Source organism: Conger conger, chromosome 10 (genome assembly GCF_963514075.1).
Source record: "Conger conger chromosome 10, fConCon1.1, whole genome shotgun sequence".
NCBI lineage: Eukaryota > Metazoa > Chordata > Actinopteri > Anguilliformes > Congridae > Conger > Conger conger.
The window spans coordinates 14,399,845-14,425,862 of NC_083769.1; the positions used below are offsets into that span (position 1 = coordinate 14,399,845).

At 43.7% G+C, this 26,018-nt stretch overlaps 2 protein-coding genes and 1 gene segment (V, D, J or C); 2 read left to right on the forward strand and 1 right to left on the reverse strand.

Annotated features, from left to right (window-relative positions):
• The window catches only part of LOC133138129 (Ig kappa chain V-III region MOPC 63-like), a 340,842-nt gene that overhangs the window by 42,623 nt on the left and 272,201 nt on the right, over positions 1–26,018 (forward strand).
• LOC133138099 (E3 SUMO-protein ligase RanBP2-like) lies at positions 173–9,943 on the forward strand. 4 transcript variants are annotated; one of them, XM_061256557.1, is made up of 12 exons: positions 173–811; positions 1,684–1,779; positions 2,015–2,248; positions 2,395–2,554; positions 2,920–3,104; positions 3,990–4,194; positions 4,355–4,456; positions 5,264–5,376; positions 5,563–5,836; positions 6,415–6,734; positions 7,557–7,901; positions 9,872–9,943. In XM_061256557.1, the coding sequence occupies exons 1-11, from the start codon at positions 221–223 to the stop codon at positions 7,863–7,865; spliced, it is 2,589 nt and encodes an 862-aa protein (XP_061112541.1). In that variant the 5' UTR covers positions 173–220; the 3' UTR covers positions 7,866–7,901; positions 9,872–9,943. The 4 variants fall into 4 exon arrangements, with proteins under 4 accessions (XP_061112541.1, XP_061112543.1, XP_061112540.1 ...); XM_061256559.1 differs by lacking the exon at positions 9,872–9,943 and having other exon boundaries at positions 173–571; positions 671–811; positions 7,557–9,045; XM_061256556.1 differs by lacking the exon at positions 9,872–9,943 and having other exon boundaries at positions 7,557–9,045.
• LOC133138106 (tripartite motif-containing protein 16-like) lies at positions 8,917–19,334 on the reverse strand. Its single transcript, XM_061256567.1, has 6 exons — positions 18,732–19,334; positions 17,242–17,337; positions 16,560–16,793; positions 16,245–16,401; positions 10,856–10,906; positions 8,917–10,392 (listed from the first exon to the last, which is right to left on the reverse strand). Exons 1-6 carry the CDS (start codon positions 19,320–19,322, stop codon positions 9,863–9,865), a joined length of 1,659 nt encoding a protein of 552 aa, XP_061112551.1. The 5' UTR covers positions 19,323–19,334; the 3' UTR covers positions 8,917–9,862.

The window sequence follows — 26,018 nt, forward strand, 5'->3', positions numbered from 1 at the left end:
ATATCCATTCCCCATGCAGTTTGTTGAATAAGTGATCATCACACTGTCATATGTGCTTGTGATATTCTTGTTCAACTCTGCTCAGCCTGGCCTCAGTCCAACACCACACCTCCTGTAGCTGTGGCCATTTCCTATCACGCAGTTTCAGAGAAATGAAACTAAACTTGTTGCTTTCAGAGGAATTAAACAAATCTCTGTCTCTTCCAGTGTGAGCAGTGAAATGGCTGAAGGTGGAGTTTTACTGGATCAGGACCAGTTCCGATGTCAAATATGTCTGGATCTATTGAAGGATCCTGTCACTATTCACTGTGGACACAGTTACTGTATGGGTTGTATTAAGGGCTGCTGGGATAAGGATGATCATATTGGTGTTTACAGCTGTCCCCAGTGCAGACAGACCTTCACCTTAAGGCCTGTTCTGGGCAGAAACACCATGTTGGCTGAAGTGGTGGAGAAACTGAAGAAGACAGGACTCCAAGCTGCTCCTCCTGCTCACAGTTACGCTGGAACTGGAGATGTGGTGTGTGATATCTGTACTGGGAGAAAGCGCAAAGCTGTCAAGTCCTGTCTGGTGTGTCTGGCATCTTACTGTGAAACTCACCTGAAACTTCATGATGAACTCCATTCAATAAAGAAACATAAGTTGATTGATGCATTTGGAAACCTGCAGGAGAAGATCTGCTCTCATCATGACAAACTGCTGGAGATTTACTGTCGTACCGATCAACAGTGTATCTGTTATCTGTGTGTGATCGATGAACACAGTGGCCATAAAACAGTCTCAGCTGCAGCAGAAAGGACTGAGAAACAGGTAAGGACAGAAACACATACAATACTTTTTATAGTGATGACATAATATATTGGCTAATTTCCACAATATGTAAGTTTATGATCTGTGTTTTGTTTTGTTACATTTGATTAATATTTTCATGAAATATATTTTATTTTGAAGTGTGTTTCATTGGGTTTCCTTATTTAAGAGATTTTATTTTTAAATGTTTAGACAGGTTCCGAAAATGTATTGGACAACACTGTGTTTTCCAATATACATTATGGATATTCTCCTGCACTCTAAAAAAAAGGCACAAAAGCTTGTCTCTGGGGTGGCACCATATAGGTGCATGAAATTCTACCCCTAGCCATGGGTTTAATAAATAAGTTTTGCTTGTAAAAGGTACTAATATTGGGTATTAGTAGGCTGCTTATGTAGCGAAGGCTGGTAGCAGGTTATCGCGCAACAACACTCCCCGATTACGTAACCCTCAAATTCAAAAGAACGTTGTTGCCCTTGGCTAGGGGCGAGCTTGTCTTTAGCTGACTGGTAACACGTTCGTTCAACAAATAATTTGGACAAGTGAGAGGCCGGGGTTCAAACCTGTTAAACCTATTTCTCACCTGTTACGCTTACACATTAGTACCTATCCACAGTGATAAAGCCATAAGAGCAGGAAGTGAACCCAACTCTCTGTGACAGCTCTGTTCATACCCCTCAACACACTATTGACTCCCTGAATGGGAATATACATAGCTGAACCAGCTAGTTCACTCACACAGTTTCGAAGCTTTACCTATAAGGGCTGTACACTTCTACACACTGACCTGCACACCAATCGTGGTATTTTATATAATCTGAAATACGGAAAATCAACGTTGTAATATGATACAAAAAAAATCTGTCCACAGAAACAGCTGGGGGTGACAAAGAGTAAGTTCCAGCAGAGAATCCAGGAGAGAGAGAAGGAGCTGCAGGATCTGAGACAGGCTGTGCAGTCACTCAGGGTGGGTACTGACCAGAGGAGAAGACAACAGCTGGCTGCTGGAAGAGCCATTAGTCAGGGCTCTCCTCTAGTCAGCCAGTGAGGAGCCCAGTGTTGGGTCACTTTCCATCCAATTCAGTGGGGCACAATTCCACTGAACCACACTGTGGGGAACAGGCTGTCTGGGGTCCCAGTAAGAGCAGAGTGAAAGGCCTAGTTAAAATGTACAACCCTCCTCCTTCTGTTTCTCCTAACAGTGCTCTGCACAGACAGCAGTGGAGGACAGTGACAGGATCTTTACTGAGCTGATCCGCTCCATTGAGAAAAGGCTCTCTGAGGTGAAAGAGCTGATCAGAGATCAGGAGAAGGCTGAAGTGAGTCGGGCTGAAGGACTCCTGGAGCGACTGGAGCAGGAGATTGCTGAGCTGAGGAGGAGAGAGGCTGAGCTGGAGCAGCTTTCACACACAGAGGATCACATCCATTTCCTCCAGGTAACATCACTGGCTCTCTGACAGTCTGCACTGTGTACACTGTACATACATGGTGAGGTGTGTTCCTCTTTTACAAAGATCTGCTCCTGGTATCTGCACAGCAATCTGTGTTCACTGTCTGTCTCTTTCTGTCTGTCTATCTGCAGAGCTGTCAGTCCCTCTGTGCCCCTCCTGGACCTGGAGACTTTCCCAGCATCACTGTTAGTCCAATTGTCTCTTTTGAGGCTGTGAGGAAATCTGTCTCTGAACTGAAAGAACGACTGGAGGGTGTTTTCAAGGTGGAATTAGTCAAAATCTCTCAAACAGGTTTGAACTACTAAAATACTTTTTAGTTAGATTTCTTTATTTAAAAATCATGGTTGATGAGAAAATAATCATTTGTGCAGTTAAAATTACTTAATATATCAATAATTTGTGTAGCAGTAAGTCTTTTATTATGTCACATAGACATAATCAGAAGTACACACACACACACAAACATAACTTACATTTACTAATGGTCTCAGTGTAGAGAATAGTCAGAGTACAGCCACGTGGCAATAACTCTGTGTTGAGTATGAGTACAGTCAGAGTACAGCCCAACGTGACAGTAACTCAGTGTAGAGTATAAATATTGTCACCGTACAACAGAAGGCACACCAATGCTGACTGACTGATGCCTCGAATTTCAGTGCCCACTGACCCCCCCGCGGGAGAGAGAGATGCAGAGTGTGTGACAGTGTGGGAGAAGAAGCCCAAGCCTGAGGAGCAGGAGAGAGCCACACTCCTTCAGCTGCCCCCCACCTCCTCCTGCAGGGAGGAAAGGGACCGGGGAGAGGATGACGAGCCGGAGCACAGAAAAGAGCAGGAAGCCCTGGTCAGATCGTCCATCCTTCAGATTCAGCGTCACTGCTGCATACACAATCACAGCCAGTTTCACATCTTCAGCTTGCTTCTTTTTGTACAGAAATATTACAGATTGAATGAATACCAGTCGCTTTAATTATCCATTATAAAGTGCTGAAATATTTTCATTTTTCCACCTATTTATTTTAGCAAATTAAACTTTTTTCTTTTTCCATTTTTCTCCCAGTTTGGTAGCCAATTCTACACAATCTAATCCAATTAGTGCTAGCTGGGGATACACCGCCTTACGACCCTCGGTGGCCCAGTAGGATCTTTGATCTGCACTTCGTTGTACGTCGCTCTGGATAAGAGTGTCTGCTAAATGCCATGCAATGTAATGTAATGTAATGTAATCTTGCGACCCTGAGAGCCACACGCCTTCTCCAAGCCGTCTCGTCTCAATTAGACCGTTACTCCGAGGCCCGGGCCGCTGTATGCGGTGATCCCACTAACCCTGCCAGGTCCCTCCCCTGGAGCAGCGAGCCAATTATGCTGCTCCACGAGAGCTGGCCAAACTCAGCTTTTTGGCAGGACCGGGAATTGAACCCCTCGGTGTGCAACTGCAACGAACTGCAACCGCAAGTCTGCTGCATCTTAGCCTGTTGCCCACCACAGAATTCCTATTGCTATTTATATAGAGAGCCAATTTGTAGAAATGTAAGGGAGCCATGTTTTGAGTAAACCTGTGCCCTGGTGGCTACTTCTCAGTATGTTTGTAGTGCCAGGGGTTAAGTGTACAGTGCTGTTTTATTCATGCATCTCTCTTCTGAAGGTTTCTGTATTAGCCAGCCTTTGCATGTGTTCCTGTGGGGATGCAAAGTGAGGTCTGAAGTTGCCTCTCTCTCCTGAGGTGCAGCAGAAGAGGATGGGAGAGAGCGATGTTGCCAATCACGTTGTCTCCAGCAGGAGAGACACCCCAGCAGTAGAGGAACAGGTCACGCCCCAACCCAATTCCTCCACTGAAGCTACTTCCCTCACCGCCCCTACTGCCCAGGGTAGCGTCCCGATTGCCCGGACCTCGGAACAGGGCCCCGAGCCTGGAGCCGGTTCTACGAGCCAAGGCATGACGCTCTCACGCCCACAGCTCCTGTTAATGGAACGTCTCCAGAGTGACGGCAGAGTAAAAATGATATTACTCCAGCCCAGACGAGTGTTTGTTGAATGCAAGTGATTTCTAGAGCTGCGGCCGTTTCCATGACGGGTGCTTTGTTTCTCCCACAGAGCCTCCTGCTCCATTTGTTTTTGGCAGTACTGACAGCCTGGGGAGATTCTCATTCGCAGACCTAGCTAAGAACAACAGCGATTCGATTTTTCTGAAGCAAGGTACAGTATACAGTACTGTGCACAAGTCTGAGGCACCCTAGATTTTATTATATGTATGTTTATTTTTTTGTGTGAAAGAACACATTTGAGATTTCCAAATATTCATTTTCCAAAAGATTTAATGTCAGAGAGACATTTCTGTATTTCATTTAAAAAAGTAACATATTACTGGAAGCAATTGACTACTTTTTACATAAAAACTTGATCAAGGCTTTCTGAGATCAGAAGCAAGTCTGTGGAAGTTGTCCAACATGCATGGAACAACTTCTCTGCTGATTGTCTTAGCCAACGCTGTCCTGCAGTTCTATATCTCAGAGAAGTGATGCAGTTTTAACGCCGAAGGGTGGTCGCAAAAAAATATTGATTTGATTCAGTTTTTAATTATTCTGCCAAATTACTAAAATGTAGTGTCAAATTTATAGTACCAGTTTCATTGAATTATTTTTGAAAGAATCGTATCTGTACAGAATGTTATACAGGTGCCTAAGACTTTTGCACAGTACTGTATATTTGAACATTTTGTACACATTTTCATATGTTTGTAGTTATCAAAAGGCAAATGGTATGTAAACATTCTTTGGAGTGAAGTACAGTTTTAGCCAAAGCTGTTTCGATTGTTATGTCTATGAAAATATCTTCTTGGGGGTCCTTGGGTTTCTCATCCTGCTTCAGTGGGTTGATGGTTGAGTATTGACTCCAGACTGCACTAGTGCAGCTTTGCTATGCTGGGAGTGATTCAGTCTGCATGCTCAAGCTGTAAACGAAGGGTCTCCACTTCAGATGTGCACTTCTCCTGGGCAAATGCAGGGGCAACGGTGTTTGGTGGGGCTCCAGGGACCCAGAATGGAGGTGATAAGGAGGACATTGGTGATAGAGAAGTCACTGACGTTCACTTTAGGCCTCTCCCCTCACTGCCAGAGGTAGGGTCTCCATTCGGTCAAGCTGAAATGCCGCATTTTGTTTTTATTGGCTATAGTTGATCAGGGTTGCTATGAGTGATGGGATATTTTCTGATCGGTCTTGGCGATTACTCAAGTACTCGAGTTTGGGGTACATAACACCTGTTTTTGGCTACAGGCCATGAAAAACGTACCTGTGCTCATCAGGTGGAGGCCAAGTCTGGAGAGGAAGACGAGGAGGTCCTGTTTAAAGAGCGGGCCAAGTTGTACCGGTGGGACTGTAAATTCAACCAGTGGAAAGAGCGTGGGGTGGGGGACATCAAGATCCTCCACCACCCACAAAAGAGGTTCCACCGCCTGGTGATGAGACGGGACCGGGTGCTCAACGTCTGCGCCAACCACATCATCACCCAGGGCATGGAAATCAAGCCCATGAACACCTCCCCCAATGCCCTGGTCTGGACTGCCACAGACTACGCAGGTATAGAACGCCTCTAAAACCAGACTTGCTTTCAACAAGGAGAAAGTGTGTGTCAAACTGTTCCCTTGGAATAATAACTGACTTTAAATGTAAAGTTCTGTTCAGTCTAGTGATGATATTGATGAAGATGGCCAGATGGGAAAGTTCACCAGGGAGTGTATATATTCTTTTGGATTGTTTTACAACAGCTGACTGATCTTCTATTTACCTTTTCCCTCTTTGTCTTTGGAACTTGTTTTTTGGAACACTGCCCTTTCAGTCAGTTACAGGAGCAAGTGAATGTGAACATTTGCTAACTTCAACTCATGTTTACTTTGATGGCACATCCTTGAACCTTGAACCAGGCCAACGGTTAAGCATTTTGCTCCAGGTTTAGCGGCTTGCACGAGGGTGTAATTGTCTGGAATTCGAAACGGCAACCTCCTGTTGAGAACAGACTGAAGTGACAACTTGGAAAGCATTGATCCCATTAATGAATCTGAAAATCACGCCACTTGAGAATGACCATAATCAAACTGCAAAAACTCCAATGGGAGGATGAAATGTTGTATTTGATCTCATGTATTCCCTCCCTGCAGAGGGCAGCGGAAAGATCGAGCAGCTGGCTGCAAAGTTCAAGACTGCAGAACTGGCAGAAAACTTCAGGAAGAAGTTTGAGGAGTGCATGAACCTCCTGCCCCAGCGATCTCGGGTCCCGGAGCATTCCCGGATGGGGAACCCCGTGGTGTTCTTCTGCATCACTGCCGACGGAGAGCCTCTGGGAAGGATCACCATGGAGCTCTTCTCCCACATCGTGCCCAAGACTGCCGACAACTTCCGTGCCCTGTGCACTGGGGAGCTGGGATTCGGCTACCGCGACTCCATTTTCCACCGCATCATCCCGGACGCTATGTGTCAGGTGGGCAGCACCGTGGATACGAGAGTTTCCTGCGTGTTGAGCATGCTTAGTTTATATGCGTGCATGCATATTATTACTTCCGAAACACATTGGCCGACATTCGCGCTGAATGTGGGATTAGTGATCTCTAAATTGGCCAATCCAAACAACCAATATAATGATGCAAAAAATCTGAGCAACTTCTGAGTATGTGAGATGTTGAGTGTCATGCATGAAGGGGGATGCTTTGTAGCATGCTTTAGGCTAATACTGATAGTTGCCACATAAACACTGGTCACTGATTCTTAGCATTTTAGTTGCACATAAAAATGTACATATTAAATTAAATTTCTAACCCAAACAACTACATAGTCGATAGTGTTTAAATGGCTGCTGGTCATTTATATTTAAAAAAATTGACATGCCTCACATTTGAAGAACTAGCTATATTATATAGAATTCAGAGAAACTGCACTGCTCCAGTTGTGGCAGCACAGCACAATTTTAACGAGCCTACCTTGTTATTTTTCAGCACAGTAATGTTCATAAAATGTGCACAATTTTGCCATTGAAATGATGGATTTTAGTGCTTGCCTAATAACCAAATTGAGAACTGGTTCTATCTGATGGTGTTGACTATCACTGTTAATCACTGTATTGTTAATCAAGCGAAATGGTTGAAAACTGGTCAAGACCAATAATAATAATAATAATTAAAAAATCCTGATGGGAGCATCTCTATTATAGTGTGAGTGTGCATCAGGAACACGGAACACTGACAAAAGCCCTCCTGGAGCCCTTTTAAGTCTGGCCTTTAATATTTGTGACCTTCCCCACTGCCAGGGTGGAGACATTACCAAGCAGGACGGGACCGGAGGAAAGTCAATCTTCGGGGAGAAGTTTGAGGATGAGAACTTTGACGTGAAGCACACAGGCCCGGGCCTGCTCTCCATGGCGAACCGCGGCCGTGACACCAACAACTCCCAGTTCTTCATCACCCTGAAGAAAGCGGAGCACCTCGATTTCAAGCACGTGGTCTTTGGCTTCGTCAAAGACGGCATGGATGTTGTTAAAAAGATGGGAGAACTCGGCTCAAAAACCGGCAGACCGAGTAAGAAGATAGTCCTCACTGACTGTGGGCAGCTGAAGTAGTCTCCTCAAATAAATGCTGGACTCGCATTCACACTGGTACTCACACTGGTATTCACACTGGTACTGGTACTCACACTGTTTTCGTATTAGCTGCTGCTTATACATTATAAATGTCAGGTCAAGATACGATTGCACTGATTAAATAATTAAGAGCAGAAAGTAACATAACAATAGCATTTTCCTGTCAGAATTTACACGCCTTTTATTCTTTACATTTTTTAATCTCCCAATGCAAAGTCGAGTTCCACAGAACATCAGCTATCTACTCTCCAAAGTAAGATTGTTGTTTTGGTAAGCTCTTATCAAAATAACTATATGCTTGGTGCTTACTCACCCACTTATAAATGTCAGCGGACATTCCAGGCCAGAAAAAGATTTCATCTCTTTGTTGATTGAAATTGGTAAGCTAAGCAATTCTAAAACAATCTGCATTGATTCACGTAGCCTAAAAGGGAACGCTGTTGCCTGAATAATATTTGCTCCCGGGCAGGGGATCGAACCGGCAACCCTCCGACTGCCAGACGACTGCTCTTACTGCCTGAGCCATGTTGCCACTCTGCATATAACCACAGTTGACGCAAAAAAGGAGGTTTAGTTAAAATTGCTAGCCTAATTAAAATGAATGAACGTAATTAACATTCTTAGTAGTTTCATTAACATTAAAGGTGCCCTGTGAGGCTAAAGGAGCAATGCTTAATGCCTATGAATTGGTGGCGGAGGCTTTCCGTCAATATTGGACAAGTAAACACACGCATATGGAACTCCCTAGAGACGTGCTTTTCCCATTGTTCCTGGTGGTGTATGGCTTCTAATGTTATGAACTTTTCTGATTTGTGTGAGCAATTTAAGAATTCTGTCTCTGAGTCCACTGAAGCTGCTGCTTGAACTGAGGATTATGACAGTCGGGGCAATGATAGGCAGAAAAAGCCATTTTCTCCTCCATGACTGGGAAAGGATGATGTTGTTCCTGCTGTGAGGTCGGTTCTGAGGACAAACATAAAATATGACCCTTCATAATTTGTCAGATAGAAAGATAGAGTAATAATCTAGACATGTCGCACAATGATTTATTTGTACATACAACCATTTGCATCAAACACATTTCCCATGAATCCCCCTAAAAAAACCTCCTCTACAATCCCTTTCTTTGGCCTGATGATAGCCAAAACTATTCTCCTCCTGCTTTACCTGTGCCTCTATGTCTGATCTCCTCACGTACATCAGTGCAGTAGACTGACAAAAACAAATAATGTCTTTTAGAAAAGGATTTTAAAGATGAACGGTCAAAAGCTGAAGCTTCTGCGTGTAAAGTTGACACACCTGGACTCCGGCCAATAGAGGTTTGTACTTCCAGGCAGCAAGATGCAGGTAGAAATCATAGCAGGCAGAATCAGAATAAAAAGTGAGATCAAAGAAACCTGTGTGTGAAAAACCTTGCAAACAAAAAACAGTATCCGGGTTCAAATGAAATAATCCGTTCGGCACATCCAGAACAAGAGAATCCATTGTAAAGGGCTTCCTTCTTGGGCGACCAGCATCTGTCTGGAAACGTTCTGAAACGTACGCTGTTCTGAAACGTACGCTGTTCTGAAGCCACACGCTATGGGTCTGCATGTCGTCATCGGCTTCAGCAAATCAGACCATGATCTGAGCCAAAATAAACCGTCCCTCCACTCTCATAATATATAAGGATATATTTTAATATTTTTTTTGGCCTCCACCACCCACCTGCACACACACAGACACACTTTATTCAGGGTAGATAGCTCAGCAGTTACATCGCTTATTTATATATTTATTTAGGTGGAGGGCTGTTTGTAGGTAAAAATTCTCAGTGGCTAGCGACCATAAATGTAGCCATAAACACAATGGCAATGCAGGCAAAACCCAGGATAGATGGGCTGAGTGAATGTGGTCTGGACTCTATTTTTATCTAAATCAACTGAATTAACATATTTAGTGACATGTAATTCCCTTTCTGTCTCATTTTCTCTGCCTCATCCCAGATCACACAGTTTTACAGAGGATCTATACCAATGAACCCCAAACCCAGGATAGAGGGGCTGAGTGAATGTGGTCTGGACTCTGTGCAGGAGGGTCATTGTGTCAGAGACGCTGTAGAAGGACAGAGTTCCTGCCCTATGATCCAGGTACACTCCTATTCTGGAGGAGGAGGGAACAGGGATTTCAGCGCTCTCATTATTGTGACTGAAAGAGTAACGGGAGGGAGAGCAGAACAAACTCCAGGACTTGTTATTACATCCCATTCCACAGTCATAACCCCGCCCTTTCCTGCTGATCTCTTTATGTGACACTGCTATAGAAACCCCATCCCCACTCCTCTCAGTCTCCCAGTAACAGCATCCAGACACACCCTCTCTGCACAACACTTGGAGGTAGTGCTCAAATCTCTCTGGATGATCAGGATATGACTGGATCTCTCCCACACGGGTCACCTCTCTGTTCCCCTCAGACAGACGGAGGTCTCTGTGCGCTGTGTTGGGGTCCAGTGTGAGCTGACAGCCATCTGATGAAGGAGAAGAGAGGAGAGCTCCACTCACATATTTTACACATCAGACATATTTTATAAATCTTTCATATTTTATGTATTTAAATCTCAGATTTTCTTTATTGTTCATGTCTAAGAGGTTTAAAGCTTTTTAAACTTGCTTGTCTTCTTTAAGTTACTTTTGAACTATTTTTCCCTTCGTAATGAATTTTCAACCACTATGACTATGATCTTAATTATTTTATATTACTGCATATTGGTAACTTTCTCAACGCCATCCTACTACAGGACATATATTATCATATATGATCAATATGCTTAATAGCAGGATGACTGCACCTGAATTGAGATCTGATGTACAAGACCCTTAAAGCAAGTCAGTCATGAAAAAAGAAAATGATACAAATAATCTATTTCTTCATATTCCCTCTTAATCTCTCGTTGCTTCATTCATTGATTTAAGGCCTAATTACAGACTCACATTGTAAGAGGTCCTGTCTGGTCTGGGGCTCTAGAACAGAGACTTCTTCCACTGTGGAGACAGAGATCACAAGAATGTTCAACTCCGAAAGATTTTTCTATTTTTATAATATCCTGGAGAAATCTATACTTATTTCTTTAAAAATTGCAGTTAAATGATATCACCCAGAATACAGTGTCAGTATCAGCTGTTACACTAAAACAGAGCAAAGAGATGAGACAGGATGGTTTCATCATAAAACTGCTGAGGAATTTTGAATGAAAACATTCAGGGTCGTGCTGTAGCCAGAAAGACTGCCCCCTAACATACTGGCTGCTTTGACAGGTTTCATCCCTGTTCACACATAAAACTCTTCTTTTGGAGCCTAACATACTGGCTGCTTTGACAGGTTTCATCCCTGTTTACACATAAAACTTGTGAGAACTTTAACCCTTCTGTTGTCTTAGGGTCAAATCTGACCCATTTTCAGGTTAAGCTGTGTAAATACCATCTATTTTTTTGAATGGGAACAAGACTTCATGATATCCTCAGCAATGTAAACAAAAGAAAACCGATGGTCACCATTTTGTTTCTGAAGGTCTCTAAAAGAAATGTTACACCTGTCATGTTCCAGGTCAAATACCTGGCAGAGAATATTGGCTGTGGATGGCATGGCATGCAGCGTTGAAGTTGTGGGGCGTTTCATGGATCTAAAATTGAATCTAAAGATCTGAAATACTTGTGAAGACACCAAATTTTCTGGCAGAATTTGGACACTGACACACACACTAAATTAACCTGATCCATCTCTCCCACACACAGTCAAAAAGAATAGCTCTTGCTCTGTCATCACAACTGCTCCTCATAATATTATGGCCACATGCAGCATCACAGGAACCCATTTCTTTCTCACAGACCAGCACATTAATGAATTATTTAGTGGACTTTTTCTCCAAAGAGACTTACAGTTGATTAGACTACACATCCAAGGGTCAATCCAAATGTGAGTTTAAAGGCCTTACTCAAGGGCCCAGCAGCTGCACTGATGTTATTGTGGCTGCTGGGGATTGAACCACCAACCCTCCAGGTCACCTTAGCCACCTTAACCACCAGGCTATAGCACAGTGTCATCTTGTGGGAGATAGGCATGAATAACATCACACAGATCTCACCTCCTGCTCTCCCCTACTACTTGTGCCCTGGACCCCATCCCCTCAAACCTCTTTCAGGCAATCACGCCTGACATCCTCCCGTTTGTCACCTCCCTTGTTAACTCCTCTCTGTCCTATGGCTGCTTTCCCTCATCATTCAAGAGGGCCTACATCACCCCGCTCCTAAAGAAACCCACTCTTGTCCCCTCCTGCATTCAAAACTACCATCCGGTATCTCTCCTTCCTTTTCTATCCAAATTCATTGAACGAGCCGCCTCCAACCAACTCTCTTCCTTCCTCTCTCAGAATAACCTGCTGGACCCCCACCAGTCCGGCTTCAGACCTGGCCACTTGACGGAGACTGCACTCCTCTCTGTCAAGGAGTCCCTTCAGGCTGCACGAGCAACCTCTCTCTCCTCTGTCCTGATCCTTCATGACCTCTCTGCGGCGTTCGACACAGTCAACCACTCCATCCTCTTAGCCTCCCTGGCATCTACAGGGATCTGTGGCACAGCCTTAGAGTGGATCCAATCTTATCTCTCCGGCCGGTCCTCCCAGGTGTCCTGGGCTGGAGGAGTGTCAACCCCTCGCCCCCTTGTTACAGGAGTCCCCCAGGGCTCAGTCCTCGGACCCCTCCTCTTCTCCATCTACACGAGATCCCTTGGCCATGTTATCTTTGCTCATGGCATCTCCTATCATTGTTATGCCGATGACACCCAACTCTTTCTCTCCTTCCCCCCATCAGACACACAGGTCTCTACCCGTATCTCCGCCTGCCTGAGAGACATCCAGAGCTGGATGGGCAACCACCATCTAAAGCTCAACCCAGATAAGACGGAGGTGATCTTCATCCCTGCTTTAACCTCTCCCTTCTCTGATTTCTCCATCTCACTAGGGGATACCACAGTGACCTCATCCCCTAGTGCAAGAAAGTGGTGATGGACAACAGGCTATCCTTCTCCAAGAACATCGCTACGGTGACCCGGGCGTGCAGGTTCTTCCTGTACAACATCCAGGGGATCCGACCCTTTCTCACCACCTACTCCACTCAGCTCCTTGTTCAAGCAATGGTCCTGTCCCGCCTGGACTATTGCAATTCTCTGCTGGCTGGCCTTCCAGCATCTGCCATCAGACCCCTACAACTCATCCAGAATGCTGCAGCCCGTCTGGTATTCAATGTTCCCAGACATTCACATGTCTCCCCCCTGCTCAGCAACCTCCACTGGCTGCCTGTTATGGCTCGCATCAAATTTAAAACTTTGGTGCTCGCATACCAGGCAGTTAAAGGATCAGCCCCTGTGTATATTCAATCCCTTATCAAGACCTATACACCAACATGACCCCTCCGTTCTGCCACTTCGTGCTGTCTGGCGCCTCCCCCTCACCACACCTGCACTTCACGCTCGCGACTGCTGTCTGTCCTGGTCCCACGGTGGTGGAATGACCTCCCGGTGAATGTCAGAACGGCAGAGTCTCTGACCTCCTTCAAGCGCAGACTGAAGACCCATCTCTTCAGGCTACACCTTTCCCTCCCCAACTCACAATCACTGTGATTAGCCTTAGACTGTAATGGCACTTATGTATAGATATTGTTACTTGTATAGGTATTGTTGTTTTTATTGGCTGTTGTTGTATTCTAGCTGCCAACAGTGGTATGCTAGTTTGAATGTTGATTGTACTCTTCAAGGGTTCTGAATTTCTGTATGTTTACACTAGGACTCGGAACTGTACTGTCCTCTCAGGTCTACTTTTGCACTTGTTCTTGTGATTGATTTGCACTTTGTTGTACGTCGCTCTGGATAAGAGCGTCTGCTAAATGCCACGTAATGTAATGTAATGTAAAGATGTCCGGCAACATTGGTATCTTTTAATAAGGCTTGTTTGAGTTTTTGTCAATTTCATTCTGCAGCACCATCAGACTGTCTATGAGGTTATTGATCATATCTGTGATCATGACGTCGATACGGAGGAGAGAGAGCACACACACAAACACAAGGAGAAAGAGACACAGCCTCTTCAATGGAAAGAGATAGATAATCAAAGAGAATCCTGTACTTGGAATTGTCTGGTTATAAACATAATTGCATTCTATACAACATACGGAGAATCCGCCCCTTTCTCACCCCCTACTCGACCCAGCTCCTGGTCCAAGCGATGGTTCTGTCCTCAATTCCCTCTTGGCTGGCCTCCCAGCATCCGCCATCAGACCCCTCCAACTTATCCAGAATCAACCTTCCTAAATACTCACATGTCACCCCCCTGCTTACTTCCCTCCACTGGCTGCCTGTCATGGCTTGCATCAAATTCAAAACATTGGTGCTAGCCTTCCAAGCAGTTAAGGGGTCTTCCCCAGCTTACCTACAAAAAGTCATCAGACCCTACACCCCTGTCAGACCTCTTAATTCAGCCTCCACAGGCCGCTTGGCACCTCCCCCTCTCCAAACCTCCACCTCACGCTCACGACTACTGTCTGTTTGGGCTCCATGGTGGTGGAACGAAATCCCCGTTGAGGTGAGAACTGAAGAATCTCTCCCCACCTTCAAGCGCAAACTGAAGACGCACCTCTTCAAGCAACACCTCTCCCCGTCCCTCCCTACCTCCCTGTGAACCTTAATTGTTGTCTTTGTGATTTACTTTGTGTGTCAGTATTTTAAGTTGGCTAGGTAAGCAGTGTTTGGATAGTTAAGTTTGGTCACTTTTGCTTTGTTTGTTTGTTTGTTTATTTGTTCGTTGAAAAAAAAAAAGAAAAAAAAAATCTTTGTTGTACAGGTAGCAGTTGAAATTTTACTTCCCTCTAGGGTCTTTCAGCGCACTTATCCCTGGTCATTTGTTGTACGTCGCTCTGGATAAGAGCGTCTGCCAAATGCCATTAATGTAAATGTAATGTAATGGAGTGTAATTAATGTAATAATTCAGATATTTTTATAAATATAATTCTTCAAACTGCCAAAAGTCCTGGAAAGAATAGCTTGTTGACAATTCCTGTTTTTTTAAACCAAAATAAAATATTTTTTGGACCCCAGCTTATCCATTTTTGATGCACAATGCTCTTCTGCATACCACTGTTTAAATGCGTGGTTATTTGCTTTACTGTCACCTTCAACCAGTCTGGCCCTTCTCCTCTGACCTCTCTCATAACAATGCGTTTTTCCCTGCAAACTGCTCCTAACTGGATGTTTTTGGTTTTTGCACCATTGACTGACAAAAGATTGACTGACAAAATCTTTGCATTACCAAGCTGGTGTAGAGGCCTACCGAATAAATTGCTCACTGAGTTATTAGAAATTGTATAGTACTTTGGTTGATGGTAGTTACATTACATTACATTAATGGCATTTCCAGAACGACGTACAACTAAGAGCAAAGTGCATACCCATAACCAGGGATAAGTGCGCTGAAAGACCCTCGAGGGAAGTACAATTTCAACTGCTACCCACACAAGAAAGATCAGGACCAGGGCTTATTTGATTTTTTTGTATTATTATTTTTATTATTTATTGTGATACCGCAACACGCAAATGTATGAACAAACCGCTTACCTAGCCAAACACTGCTTACCTAGCCAAACACTGCTTACCTAGCTAAACACCGCTTACCTAAGCAAACTAAATATCCTAATACACATGTAAATATCACAGATAAAGACAACACATAACCTGTGAGATAGACAGACTGAAATGTCACTCACCCCTCTCATTAATAATATATAATGTGTGTAAGTTCCTTTCATGTTGTAAGAGTGAATCTTAGGCAGATCACCTCACCAGTGTGTTGTGTGCAGTGACTAAACACACTTTCTGCAGCAGGGTTTGTCCACCAACCTCTTTCCAGAAAATAAATCCTGAATTTAGAAAAAGATTTTTACCATGAAAACGAGTGTTGCAGTGTAATGAAAATCGGTTTGGGAAGCATGAAAAAAAAGTGATTGCAAGGTTACGAATATATTATGAGTTAGTTAGAGTATGAGGTAAAAAAAACAATATTGCATGATAATATTTATTCTTGTGTTTAACTTTGACCCACCAACACAGAAGGTAATGCAAAACTGTATAATATATTAGGAGGGTTTAAATGTCCCTCTACACTGTCATATATAACCTGTGAGACAGACTGAAGTGTCACTCATCCCTCTCATTAATAATATATAACCTGTGAGAGTTCCTTTCATGTTGAAAGAGTGAATCTTAGGCAGATCACCTCACCACTGTGTTGTGTGCAGTGACTAAACACACTTTCTGCAGCAGGGTTTGTCCACCAACCTCTTCCACAAACTTTGAACTCCACCTTGAAAACATCCTCCAGTCGCTCTTTCAGTTCAGAAACAGATTTCCTCACAGCCTCAAAAGAGACGTTTGGACTGACAGTGATGCTGGGTAAGTCTCCAGGTCCAGGAGGGACACAGAGGGACTGACAGCTCTGCAGACAGACAGACAGACAGACAGACAGAAAGAGACAGACAGTGAACACAGATTGCTGTGCAGATACCAGGAGCAGATCTTTGTAAAAGAGGAACACACCTCACCATGTATGTACAGTGTATACAGTGCAGATTGCCAGAAAGCCAGTGATGTTACCTGGAGGAAATGGATGTGATCCTCTGTGTGTGAAAGCTGCTCCAGCTCAGCCTCTCTCCTCCTCAGCTCAGCAATCTCCTGCTCCAGTCGCTCCAGGAGTCCCTCATACCGACTCACTTCAGCCTTCTCCTCATCTCTGATCAGCTCTTTCACCTCAGAGCGCCTTCTTTTAATGGAGCGCATCAGCTCAGTAAAGATCCTCTCACTGTCCTCCACTGCTGTCTGTGCAGAGCACTGTGAGGAGAGACACAGATTCCACAATAATTTCTAAACAATATAGTGAATTAAAAAGTATAATAACAGTCATCAAATGAATAATAAATACAAATGAAATAAAAAACCCCCCCACAAATAATAAAAGATCACAAGGACAATAATTTAATAAAAACACATTCAAAAACAATTGAATTCCTTTGTAACTAAGGTTAATATTGGACACGTAAATTGACCAAGAGTTAAAACTGTGTCAGGTTCCAGTTCCTTGTGTAATGAATTCAGGATCAATAAAAATTGACTGATTGATTGAATCTTTTATTTTAACAGGGAAAACACACTGCGACATGCCAAAACAATAATACATGTTAAACAAAAAATAAATAAAAATGCAAAAACACCAGCCAACCATAAATTAAATGGTTCTTTCAGCAGCCAGCTGTTGTCTTCTCCTCTGGTCAGTACCCACCTTGAGTGACTGCACAGCCTGTCTCAGATCCTGCAGCTCCTTCTCTCTCTCCTGGATTCTCTGCTGGAATTTACTCTGTATCGCCCCCAGCTGCTTCTGTGAAGAAACATACACGATCCAGGATTAAAAACACTTGTGAAGACACTCCAGCAAGCCCTAAGGAATCAGGGCTGTACATTTTGGGCCTCGGCCCAAGAGAGGGTACTCACCTCACTGACACACACTATTCCCACCCCGATGTTGCCACAACACCACCATCCATAATCACACACTATGTTCATAACATGAGACCTGTTTCAATTCTACTGAAACACATTATACTCACCTCACCGACACACACTATTCCCACCCCGATGTTGCCACACAGCCACCATCCATAATCACACACTATGTTCATAACATGGGACCTGTTAACAATTCTACTGAAACACATTATTCCATGCACTGTCAGCAACCAACAGAGCAGATGGTCAAAATTAATGACTGACATGTTGAGCCCAAACACAAATTAAAAGCCTAGGCCAGAACCAAAATATCAGCATAGGGGCCAGTTTTACCTTTCATTAGAAGTAATACAATTCTCGAGCAGTCCGACTCTCACATGCTTGATACAGAAGCCCCCTGAATTTGGCGTTTCAAAACTACCTCCTGTTTTCATGTTCTGTATCATTTTGTTACACTGCATATATTTTATAAATGAGACATAAGGTACAACTACTGAACTACATTTTAAACACAGTAAACACAGTGATTTCACACTAAGAGGCAAAGAAACCGCAGTATTATATTCAAAAACATGCACACATACAAACCTACCTTAAATACAGGGTCAGGGAGGAGAGGAGTAGTTTGCCTTTCATTGGAGACAGCTGTATTCGCCTATTCTAGCAGAGTTCATGCTGCTTTTTATTTCCCATTCAAAATTGATTGATTGATTTAAACTTTCGTTTTTAACAGGGAAAACACACTGCAATATGCCCAAACAATAATACAATTTTAAACATCACAATTTTAGAAAACTGGCTACAAAGAAATGGGTCTGACTAATCACTACCAAAACTATGCAAAACGTAACTACCTGCTTCAGAAATGAATAGAATACATATTTGTAAGATGTGCATGATGGAGTTAACGTCGTTTGAATGATTATTAGACTAGCTTGCTTGCTCGTGAGTTCCAAGGCTCGTAGCTAATGATGAAATTACAACGTGAACGTGGCAACTGGAAAGTCCTACCTACCTTTTTAACCGATATATAAGATAAAAAGTAAGTGTTGTTGTTTAATCGTGCTTTCATCATTTAAAACGTGCCTACCTGAGTGATATTATTCCATAGCTGCCAACTCTCAAGCTTTCGGCTTGAGACACACGCATTTGCTTGTGCGTGTGAAAACAGGCAAATGCGTGTGTCTCACGTCGAAAGCGTTATTCACAAACTAGGGCATTTAAAAATGTATGTGTATTTTGCCAGTGAAGAAATCCAGTTCTTACCTGTTTCTCAGTCCTTTCTGCTGCAGCTGAGACTGTATCATGGTCTCTGTGTTTATCCATCACACACAGCAGACAGATACACTGCTGATCGCTACGACAGAAAACCTCCAACAGTTTGTCATGATTAGAGCAGATCTTCTCCTGCAGGTTTCCAGTGACTTTGACCAGTTTGTGTTTCTTAAGAGGAGGAGATTTATAGTGAGGGTGGAGGTGAGTTTCACAGAAAGATGCCAGACACACCAGACAGGACTTGATGGCTTTGCACTTTCTCCCAGTACAGATATCACACGCCACGTCTCCAGGTCCAGCGTAACAGTGAGCAGGAGGAGCAGCTTGGAGTCCTGTCTTCTTCAGTTTCTCCACCACTTCAGCCAGGATGGTGTTTCTGCCCAGAACAGGCCTTGGGGTGAAGGTCTGTCCGCACTGCGGACAGCTGTAGACACCAATATGATCATCCTGATCCCAGCAGCCCTTAATACAGGCCATACAGTAACTGTGTCCACAGTCAATAGTCACTGGATCCTTCAGTAGATCCAGACAGATTGAACAGCTGAACTGGTCCTGATCCACCGAGATATTGGTCTCAGCCATTTCACAGCTCAGACTGACAGAGACGGAGTTTATCTGAGTTAAATTACGTTTCTTAGAAAGAGGCGGAGTAAAGTTTCATTTCTCTGAAACTGCCCACAGCTGCCGCAGGTGTGGCGTTGGACTGAGGCCAGGCTGAGCAAGAGTGCAGATTCATGAGGAAATATTCAACTTAAAAAAATCTCAGGTTGTATGTGAAATACTTCCAACCAAAAATAATATGAAATTTTATTCACATGTATAACCTCTGGGGTCATGATTTTGCTTGATTAGTTACTTTGGAGTTACATCTGTATTCATTTAAAGTCTTCCTCATTGAACCATTCCTGCCACACACCAGGTGACTCCCCTGCAGAAATGTCGCTATTCTGGTTTCCACATCGAGAGAGAGCGAGTGTGTGTGTGTGTGTGTGTGTGTGTATTCAACAAACAAAACATTTTCTCTTCTCTGTCACGGGTTCTGAGTAAAAATAGTTCACTTAAATAACAAAATCAAACTTCAATTCAAACGCAGCACAGGAAGTATATTCTCAATGTAGGAAACGTGCACAAGGTTCAACCAAAGAGGCTATGAATCCAGTCGCCACCTGGACAAAGACAATTCTCTGGAAAGGATCTTTTAAAAAATCACACGAGGATCCCCAAATCTGATCAAATTCATTTTGTCACTCAATACAGTACAGAAGCAGCTAAAATAAAAATAATAATCAAACAAAGTTGGAGCCTTATCCAAAGTGATCCTAGCTGGATTTAGGTTTTCCCTAATCGGCCTGTTTGTCTTTTCAGCACGCAGCATGCTCCCACTGTGAGGGGTATGCTGGCTCTCAAAGCCCATCGGCACATATCCATGTGGACCCTGTAACCACTGCTCCAACGGAACCTAAACTCATTCCTTCCCTGACACGCACAGAGGCGCCTTCTATAAGATGCGCTCTTTCGCCAAGTGTTCCACTACGCCTGTAGTATTTAGACTCGAGTGCCCATGTGGTGCTTTTTGTGTAGGACACACCGGAGACTAAAGGACCATCTAGCCCAACATAAAAATGCAATTAGAAATATCTATGAAAACTGTCATAATATAATTGTCTTAATGCCTTTCATAAAGAGACGCAGTTTGGATATGTAAATGAAAGGCCACTACTTATCCTGTTCTCATTGAGGGCCTAGACTTTGGTCTGTTCTTGTACAGTCTCTATTCTACTACCTCTTCTCTGTTTGTTGTATGGGTATGAGCTATTTCTATTGTCAGTAGATATTATTGAATTATTCTATTCCACTGTTATTTATTAGACATTGTACATTTCTATTGTACCGTGGTTTGATGGGTTTCTATGTAAAAGATACTATTTAATGCCAACCTTATTTTTCTGAAGTTGAACTTTTTTGTTATTTCTTTTTTTTTATGTTTTTTTGCAGGTGGCAGGAATTTATTGCTTTGCATTTCTTTTTCCTTTATGTACTGTAGGCTGCAAAGTTTGTCGGTCTGGATAAGAGCGTCTGCCAAATGCCATTAATGTAATGTAATGTAATGTAATGATGTGGGTGACCAACTCCCCAGGAACAGACTCAGGAACCCCAAGACAGGAGACGACCACAGCAGGTCCAATCAGTGACACTTTATTCACCAGTGGACACAGGGAGAGCTTCTCAAGGGCAGTCCAAAAGAACTGTAAAAAAACGTCATGATACATCCGTCTTTATTGACAATCCTTGGTCACTCCCATTAGAATGTACCCACCAATTACTACCCTCCACGCTGGCAAACACCCGTCTGTAAGTACAGCGTCCCGCTGATTACTCCCAGAGTACCCAGCCCATCCCTCCCCTGCCCAGGGCCTTGACATCCCGCACCTATCTGTACATTTCATCACTGATCATAAGCCAAAGACAGAGGCATCCTGCCCTCATGGACCAGTGACTGTAGATTTAGAGAAAGTGACAGAACAGGGCATGACCCCCTGACCAGATGCACAGAGACTCAGGCTAATCTAAGGCTACAAAGGAGTGAGCATACAGTGGGGTCCAAAGGTCTGAGACCACATTCAAATGTGGGTTTTTTTCATGTAATCCTGGAAATAAACAGAAAGATTTAAGATTTTAAAAAGCTTTGCTTCAACATTACATTACATTAATGGCATTTGGCAGACGCTCTTATCCAGGGTGATGTATAGTTGATTAGATTAAGCTGGAGACAATCCCCCTGGAGGAATGCAGGAAGCAGGAGACAATCCTCCACTGGAGCAATGCAACAATGCAGGGACCCAACGGCGGTGCAGATTGTGGCTACACTGGGGATCAAAGCACCGAACTTGCAGGTCCCAGTCATGTACCTTAGCCACTACGCTACAGGCCGCTCCTGAATGACTCAAAGACCAAAGAAGATCAAGGAGTGGACAATCCACAATCACTTCAAACCCATTAACGAGGGCACTTGAAGATTCATTCAGCATTCAGTAACATCATAAGATGCTCTTTGGAAAAAAATGTTTGCTCAAATGTGTGGAGTCCATGCCAGCTTGAGTGCACCTTGCCATTAAAGCATAAGCTGGCCATACAATAGACTGAGAAATTCTTAAATTGATGTCTTTTTTTCAAAGATTAAACTTTTCACTCAAATTGTTATGCTGATTATATAATTATTAATGAAAAAGTCCATCCATCAATTATCTTAACCCACTTATCCTGAACAGGGTCGCAGGGGGGCTGGATCCTATCCCAGCATACCTTGGGCGAAAGGCAGGAATACACCCTGGACAGGTCGTCAGTGTAAGCCAGTCATAAGTAACATTTGGTGTCATGCGCTGGTCAGCTTGCTGACTTCCCCCTCCCGGAACATGCATTGTTAGCCCCCACCTTTTGGCACACATGCCTGTGGGGGAGAGCTATAGAAGGATTCCTTCTCTTACATTCCTACAGGGTTTGAGTACAGGAATACTAGAGATGGCATGATAATCCCAGGTCAGAATATAGTAATGTTTGGTGTTATTCTGATTGGTTCAGTGCGACTGGTGTAATGATCTAGTTTACCTTTGAACAGTCTAACTTTGATATCATAACCATTCAGGAGCCGAGGGGAAACTGGGCAAAAGCTGTCTCTGTAGAAGCCATGTGTGTTAGCCCCCTGACCACTGCCTGGTGGGGCTGGCTGTACATTACAAATGGGTGACTCACTTTTAGGGTCAAGAACTAAGGCCTGGATTTCGGAGATAAGGAGAAGAAACCAAGCAATCTGGGGTTGTGTCTCCTTTCCTTTCATTCACCCAAATCAGGTTTATCCAAAAGGTATATTACCATGAGAGGCACAAATACATATCCATCCATCCATCCATTATCTGAACCCGCTTATCCTGATCAGGGTCGCAGGGGGGCTGGAGCCTATCCCAGCATACATTGGGCGAAAGGCAGGAATACACCCTGGACAGGTCGCCAGTCCATCACAGGGCACACGCACCATTCACTCACACACTCACACACTCACACACTCATGCCTACGGGCAATTTAGACTCTCCAATCGGCCTAACGTGCATGTCTTTGGACTGTGGGAGGAAACCGGAGTACCCGGAGGAAACCCGCGCAGACACGGGGAGAACATGCAAACTCCGCACAGAGAGGCCCCGGCCGACGGGGATTCGAACCCAGGACCTCCTTGCTGTGAGGCGGCAGTGCTACCCACTGCACCATCCGTGCCGCCCACAAATACATATTTACAGCATAATGCAGTTATCATGAAAACTCCCAACTACATCATTCATAGATATGATGGGGCAGCCTGTAGCATAGTGGTTAAGGTCAGGAAGGGCTGCCATTTGTGAGGGGCCTGAGAACTGGGGTTTCAATGTTGTTTAGACTACCTTTTGGGGAGTTTCGGGCAAAGATAAGGGAAAGATTTATGAGTGATCCATGGGCAGTTGGGTCATGGGAAAAGAATTCTCCAGGACATTGGTGACCTCCCTGTGACCCCATACCTGGTCACTTCCAAGGGGGAAGACTCCGGACAATGCCACAGTGCCCTCATTTGGGCACTGCTGTCATTACACCGGTGACTGCTCTCCTAGATTAAATATTCAAAACTGCTATTAAGATAGTAAATAGACCCGGTAAAACCTTGAAAACATTGCCCATGTGATCCTTATATTATTGCATTAAGTCTTATGTAAGGTAACAGGAATTGCATGTAAAATGGATATTCAGGAAGGAAGTTTCATGATAACTGCAAAATAATAAAACATAAGGGTAATCTGTTTGGTATGGATGTGATCTGGTAAAATCAAGGAATCGGATGAGATACATTTCATACCAAATGGCGTTTAATAAACCATAGTTTCAGTAACTCAAGGGAAAACCTACAAGTCCTCTCTTGGTAATCTAATTTTCCCTACTTAACAACCCCCAAGGGTGGGGGTCCAAATTCCAAATTTGACCACCCCTCCAGGTTGATTTATGGCACTGCTGCCTGGTTTCAAACGTATGATTTGGCATAAAAGCGAGGGAGACAGACCCATCTGGGAAGATCGTATTCGACTTCCCACACAACATGTCCTGGGTATGTATGTATGTACAGTCAGGTCCATAAATATTGGGACGTCGACACAATTCTCCTCTTTTTGGCTCTATACACCACCACAATGGATTTGAAATGAAACGAACAAGATATGGTTTAACTGTTAACTGCTTCAGCTTTAATTTGAGGGTATTTACATCCAAATCAGGTGAACGGTGAAGGAATTACAACAGTTTCTATATGTGCCTCCCACTTTTTAAGGGACCAAAAGTAATGGGACAATTGGCTGCTCAGCTGTTCCATGGCCAGGTGTGTGTTATTCCCTCATTATCTCATTTACAAGGAGCAGATAAAAGGTCTAGAGTTCATTTCAAGTGTGCTATTTGCATTTGGAATCTGTTGCTGTCAACTCTCAATATGAGATCCAAAGAGCTGTCACTATCAGTGAAGCAAGCCATCATTAGGCTGAAAAATCTAGATAAACCCATCAGAGAGATAGCAAAAACATTAGGTGTGGCCAAATCAACGGTTTGGAACATTCTTAAAAAGAAAGAACGCTCAGCAACACCAAAAGACCCGGAAGACCATGGAAAACAACTGTGGTGGATGACAGAAGAATTCTTTCTCTGCTGAAGAAAAACCCCTTCACAACAGTTGGCCATATCAATAACACTCTCCAGGAGGTAGGTGTATGTGTGTCAAAGTCAACAATCAAGAGAAGACTTAACCAGAGTGAATACAGAGGGTTCACCACAAGATGTAAACCATTGGTGAGCCTCAAAGGAAGGAAGACCAGACCAAACAACATCTAAAAAAGCCTTTACAGTTCTGGACCAACATCCTATGGACAGATGAGACAATGATCAACTTGTACCAGAATGATGGGAAGAGAAGAGTATGGAGAAGGAAAGGAACTGCTCATGATCCAAAACATTCCACCTCATCAGTGAAGCATGGTGGTGGTAGTGTCATGGCGTGGGCATGTATGCCTGCCAATGGAACTGGTTCCCTTGTATTTATTGATGATGTGACTGCTGACAAAAGCAGCAGGATGAATTCTGAAGTGTTTCGGGCAATATTATCTGGTCATATTCAGCCAAATGCTTCAGAACTCATTGGACGGCGCTTCACAGTGTAGATGGACAATGACCCAAAGCATACTGCGAAAGCAACCAAAGAGTTTTTTAAGGCAAAGAAGTGGAATGTTATGCAATGGCCAAGTCAATCACCTGACCTGAATCCGATTGAACATGCATTTCACTTGCTGAAGACAAAACTGAAGGGAAAATGCCCCAAGAACAAGCAGGAACTGAAGACAGTTGCAGTAGAGGCCTGGCAGAGCATCACCAGGGATGAAACCCAGCGTCTGGTGATGTCTATGTGTTCCAGACTTCAGGCTGTAATTGACTGCAAAGGATTTGCAACCAAGTATTAAAAAGTGAAAGTTTGATTTATAATTGTTAGTTTGTCCCATTACTTTTAGTCCCTTAAAAAGTGGTAGGCACATATAGAAACTGTTGTAATTCCTACACCATTCACCTGATTTGGTTATTTCATTTCAAATCCATCGTGGTGGTGAATAGAGCCAAAAAGATGAGAATTGTGTCCATGTCCCAATATTTATGGACCTGACTGTATGTATGTGTAGCAGGGGAAGACCGTAACCGGCTTCCTGCGCAGCACGTTCTATGTATGTGTAGCAACGGAAGATCGTAATCGGCTTCCCATACACGGCATATTCTATACTCTTTGTTTGTGTGTAGCCAACACAGGCTAGGTATGATGATTTACTCTTCCTCTATTCTTAATTTGTGTATCTGTAATTGACTATTGGCATTCTAAAGCTAATAACCTACCTGTCTGCGAATAAACTATTTTGTTTGTAACTTGCGTGATCTCTATGACTCTAATTCATCTTGTACCTTTTCAGCCTAAATTACAACTGAATACTCAGGGGGAAATGGGGGCTAAAGACCAACCGATCGGCGGCTTGGTACATTTGTGGTAGTTCTAAGTTGTGAGGCCAGCAAGTTTCTGCCCATTAAAGGATCAGTAACGCACGGCTCTTGTGATTTGGTGCGAAGGGAACCCATGGGCGTTACGGCGCTGGTTCCTGCCAAATTAGCTCTAAGGAGCCCAGATAATGCTACGCCGACCTGGGCTCGCAACTATCATGGCAGGTTTGCATGTATTGTGT

Coding starts and splice junctions, on each gene's coding strand:
- LOC133138099 (XM_061256557.1), top strand. CDS start 221: ATGGCTGAAGGTGGAGTTTTACTGGATCAGGACCAGTTCCGATGTCAA. Junction 4,457..5,263: donor TTCGATTTTTCTGAAGCAAG/GTACAGTATACA, acceptor GGGCAAATGCAG/GGGCAACGGTGTTTGGTGGG. Junction 5,837..6,414: donor GACTGCCACAGACTACGCAG/GTATAGAACGCC, acceptor CCCTCCCTGCAG/AGGGCAGCGGAAAGATCGAG.
- LOC133138106 (XM_061256567.1), bottom strand. CDS start 19,322: ATGGCTGAGACCAATATCTCGGTGGATCAGGACCAGTTCAGCTGTTCA. Junction 17,338..18,731: donor CAGAAAGGACTGAGAAACAG/GTAAGAACTGGA, acceptor GTTTCTTCACAG/AAGCAGCTGGGGGCGATACA. Junction 16,402..16,559: donor ATCACATCCATTTCCTCCAG/GTAACATCACTG, acceptor GTCTGTCTGCAG/AGCTGTCAGTCCCTCTGTGT.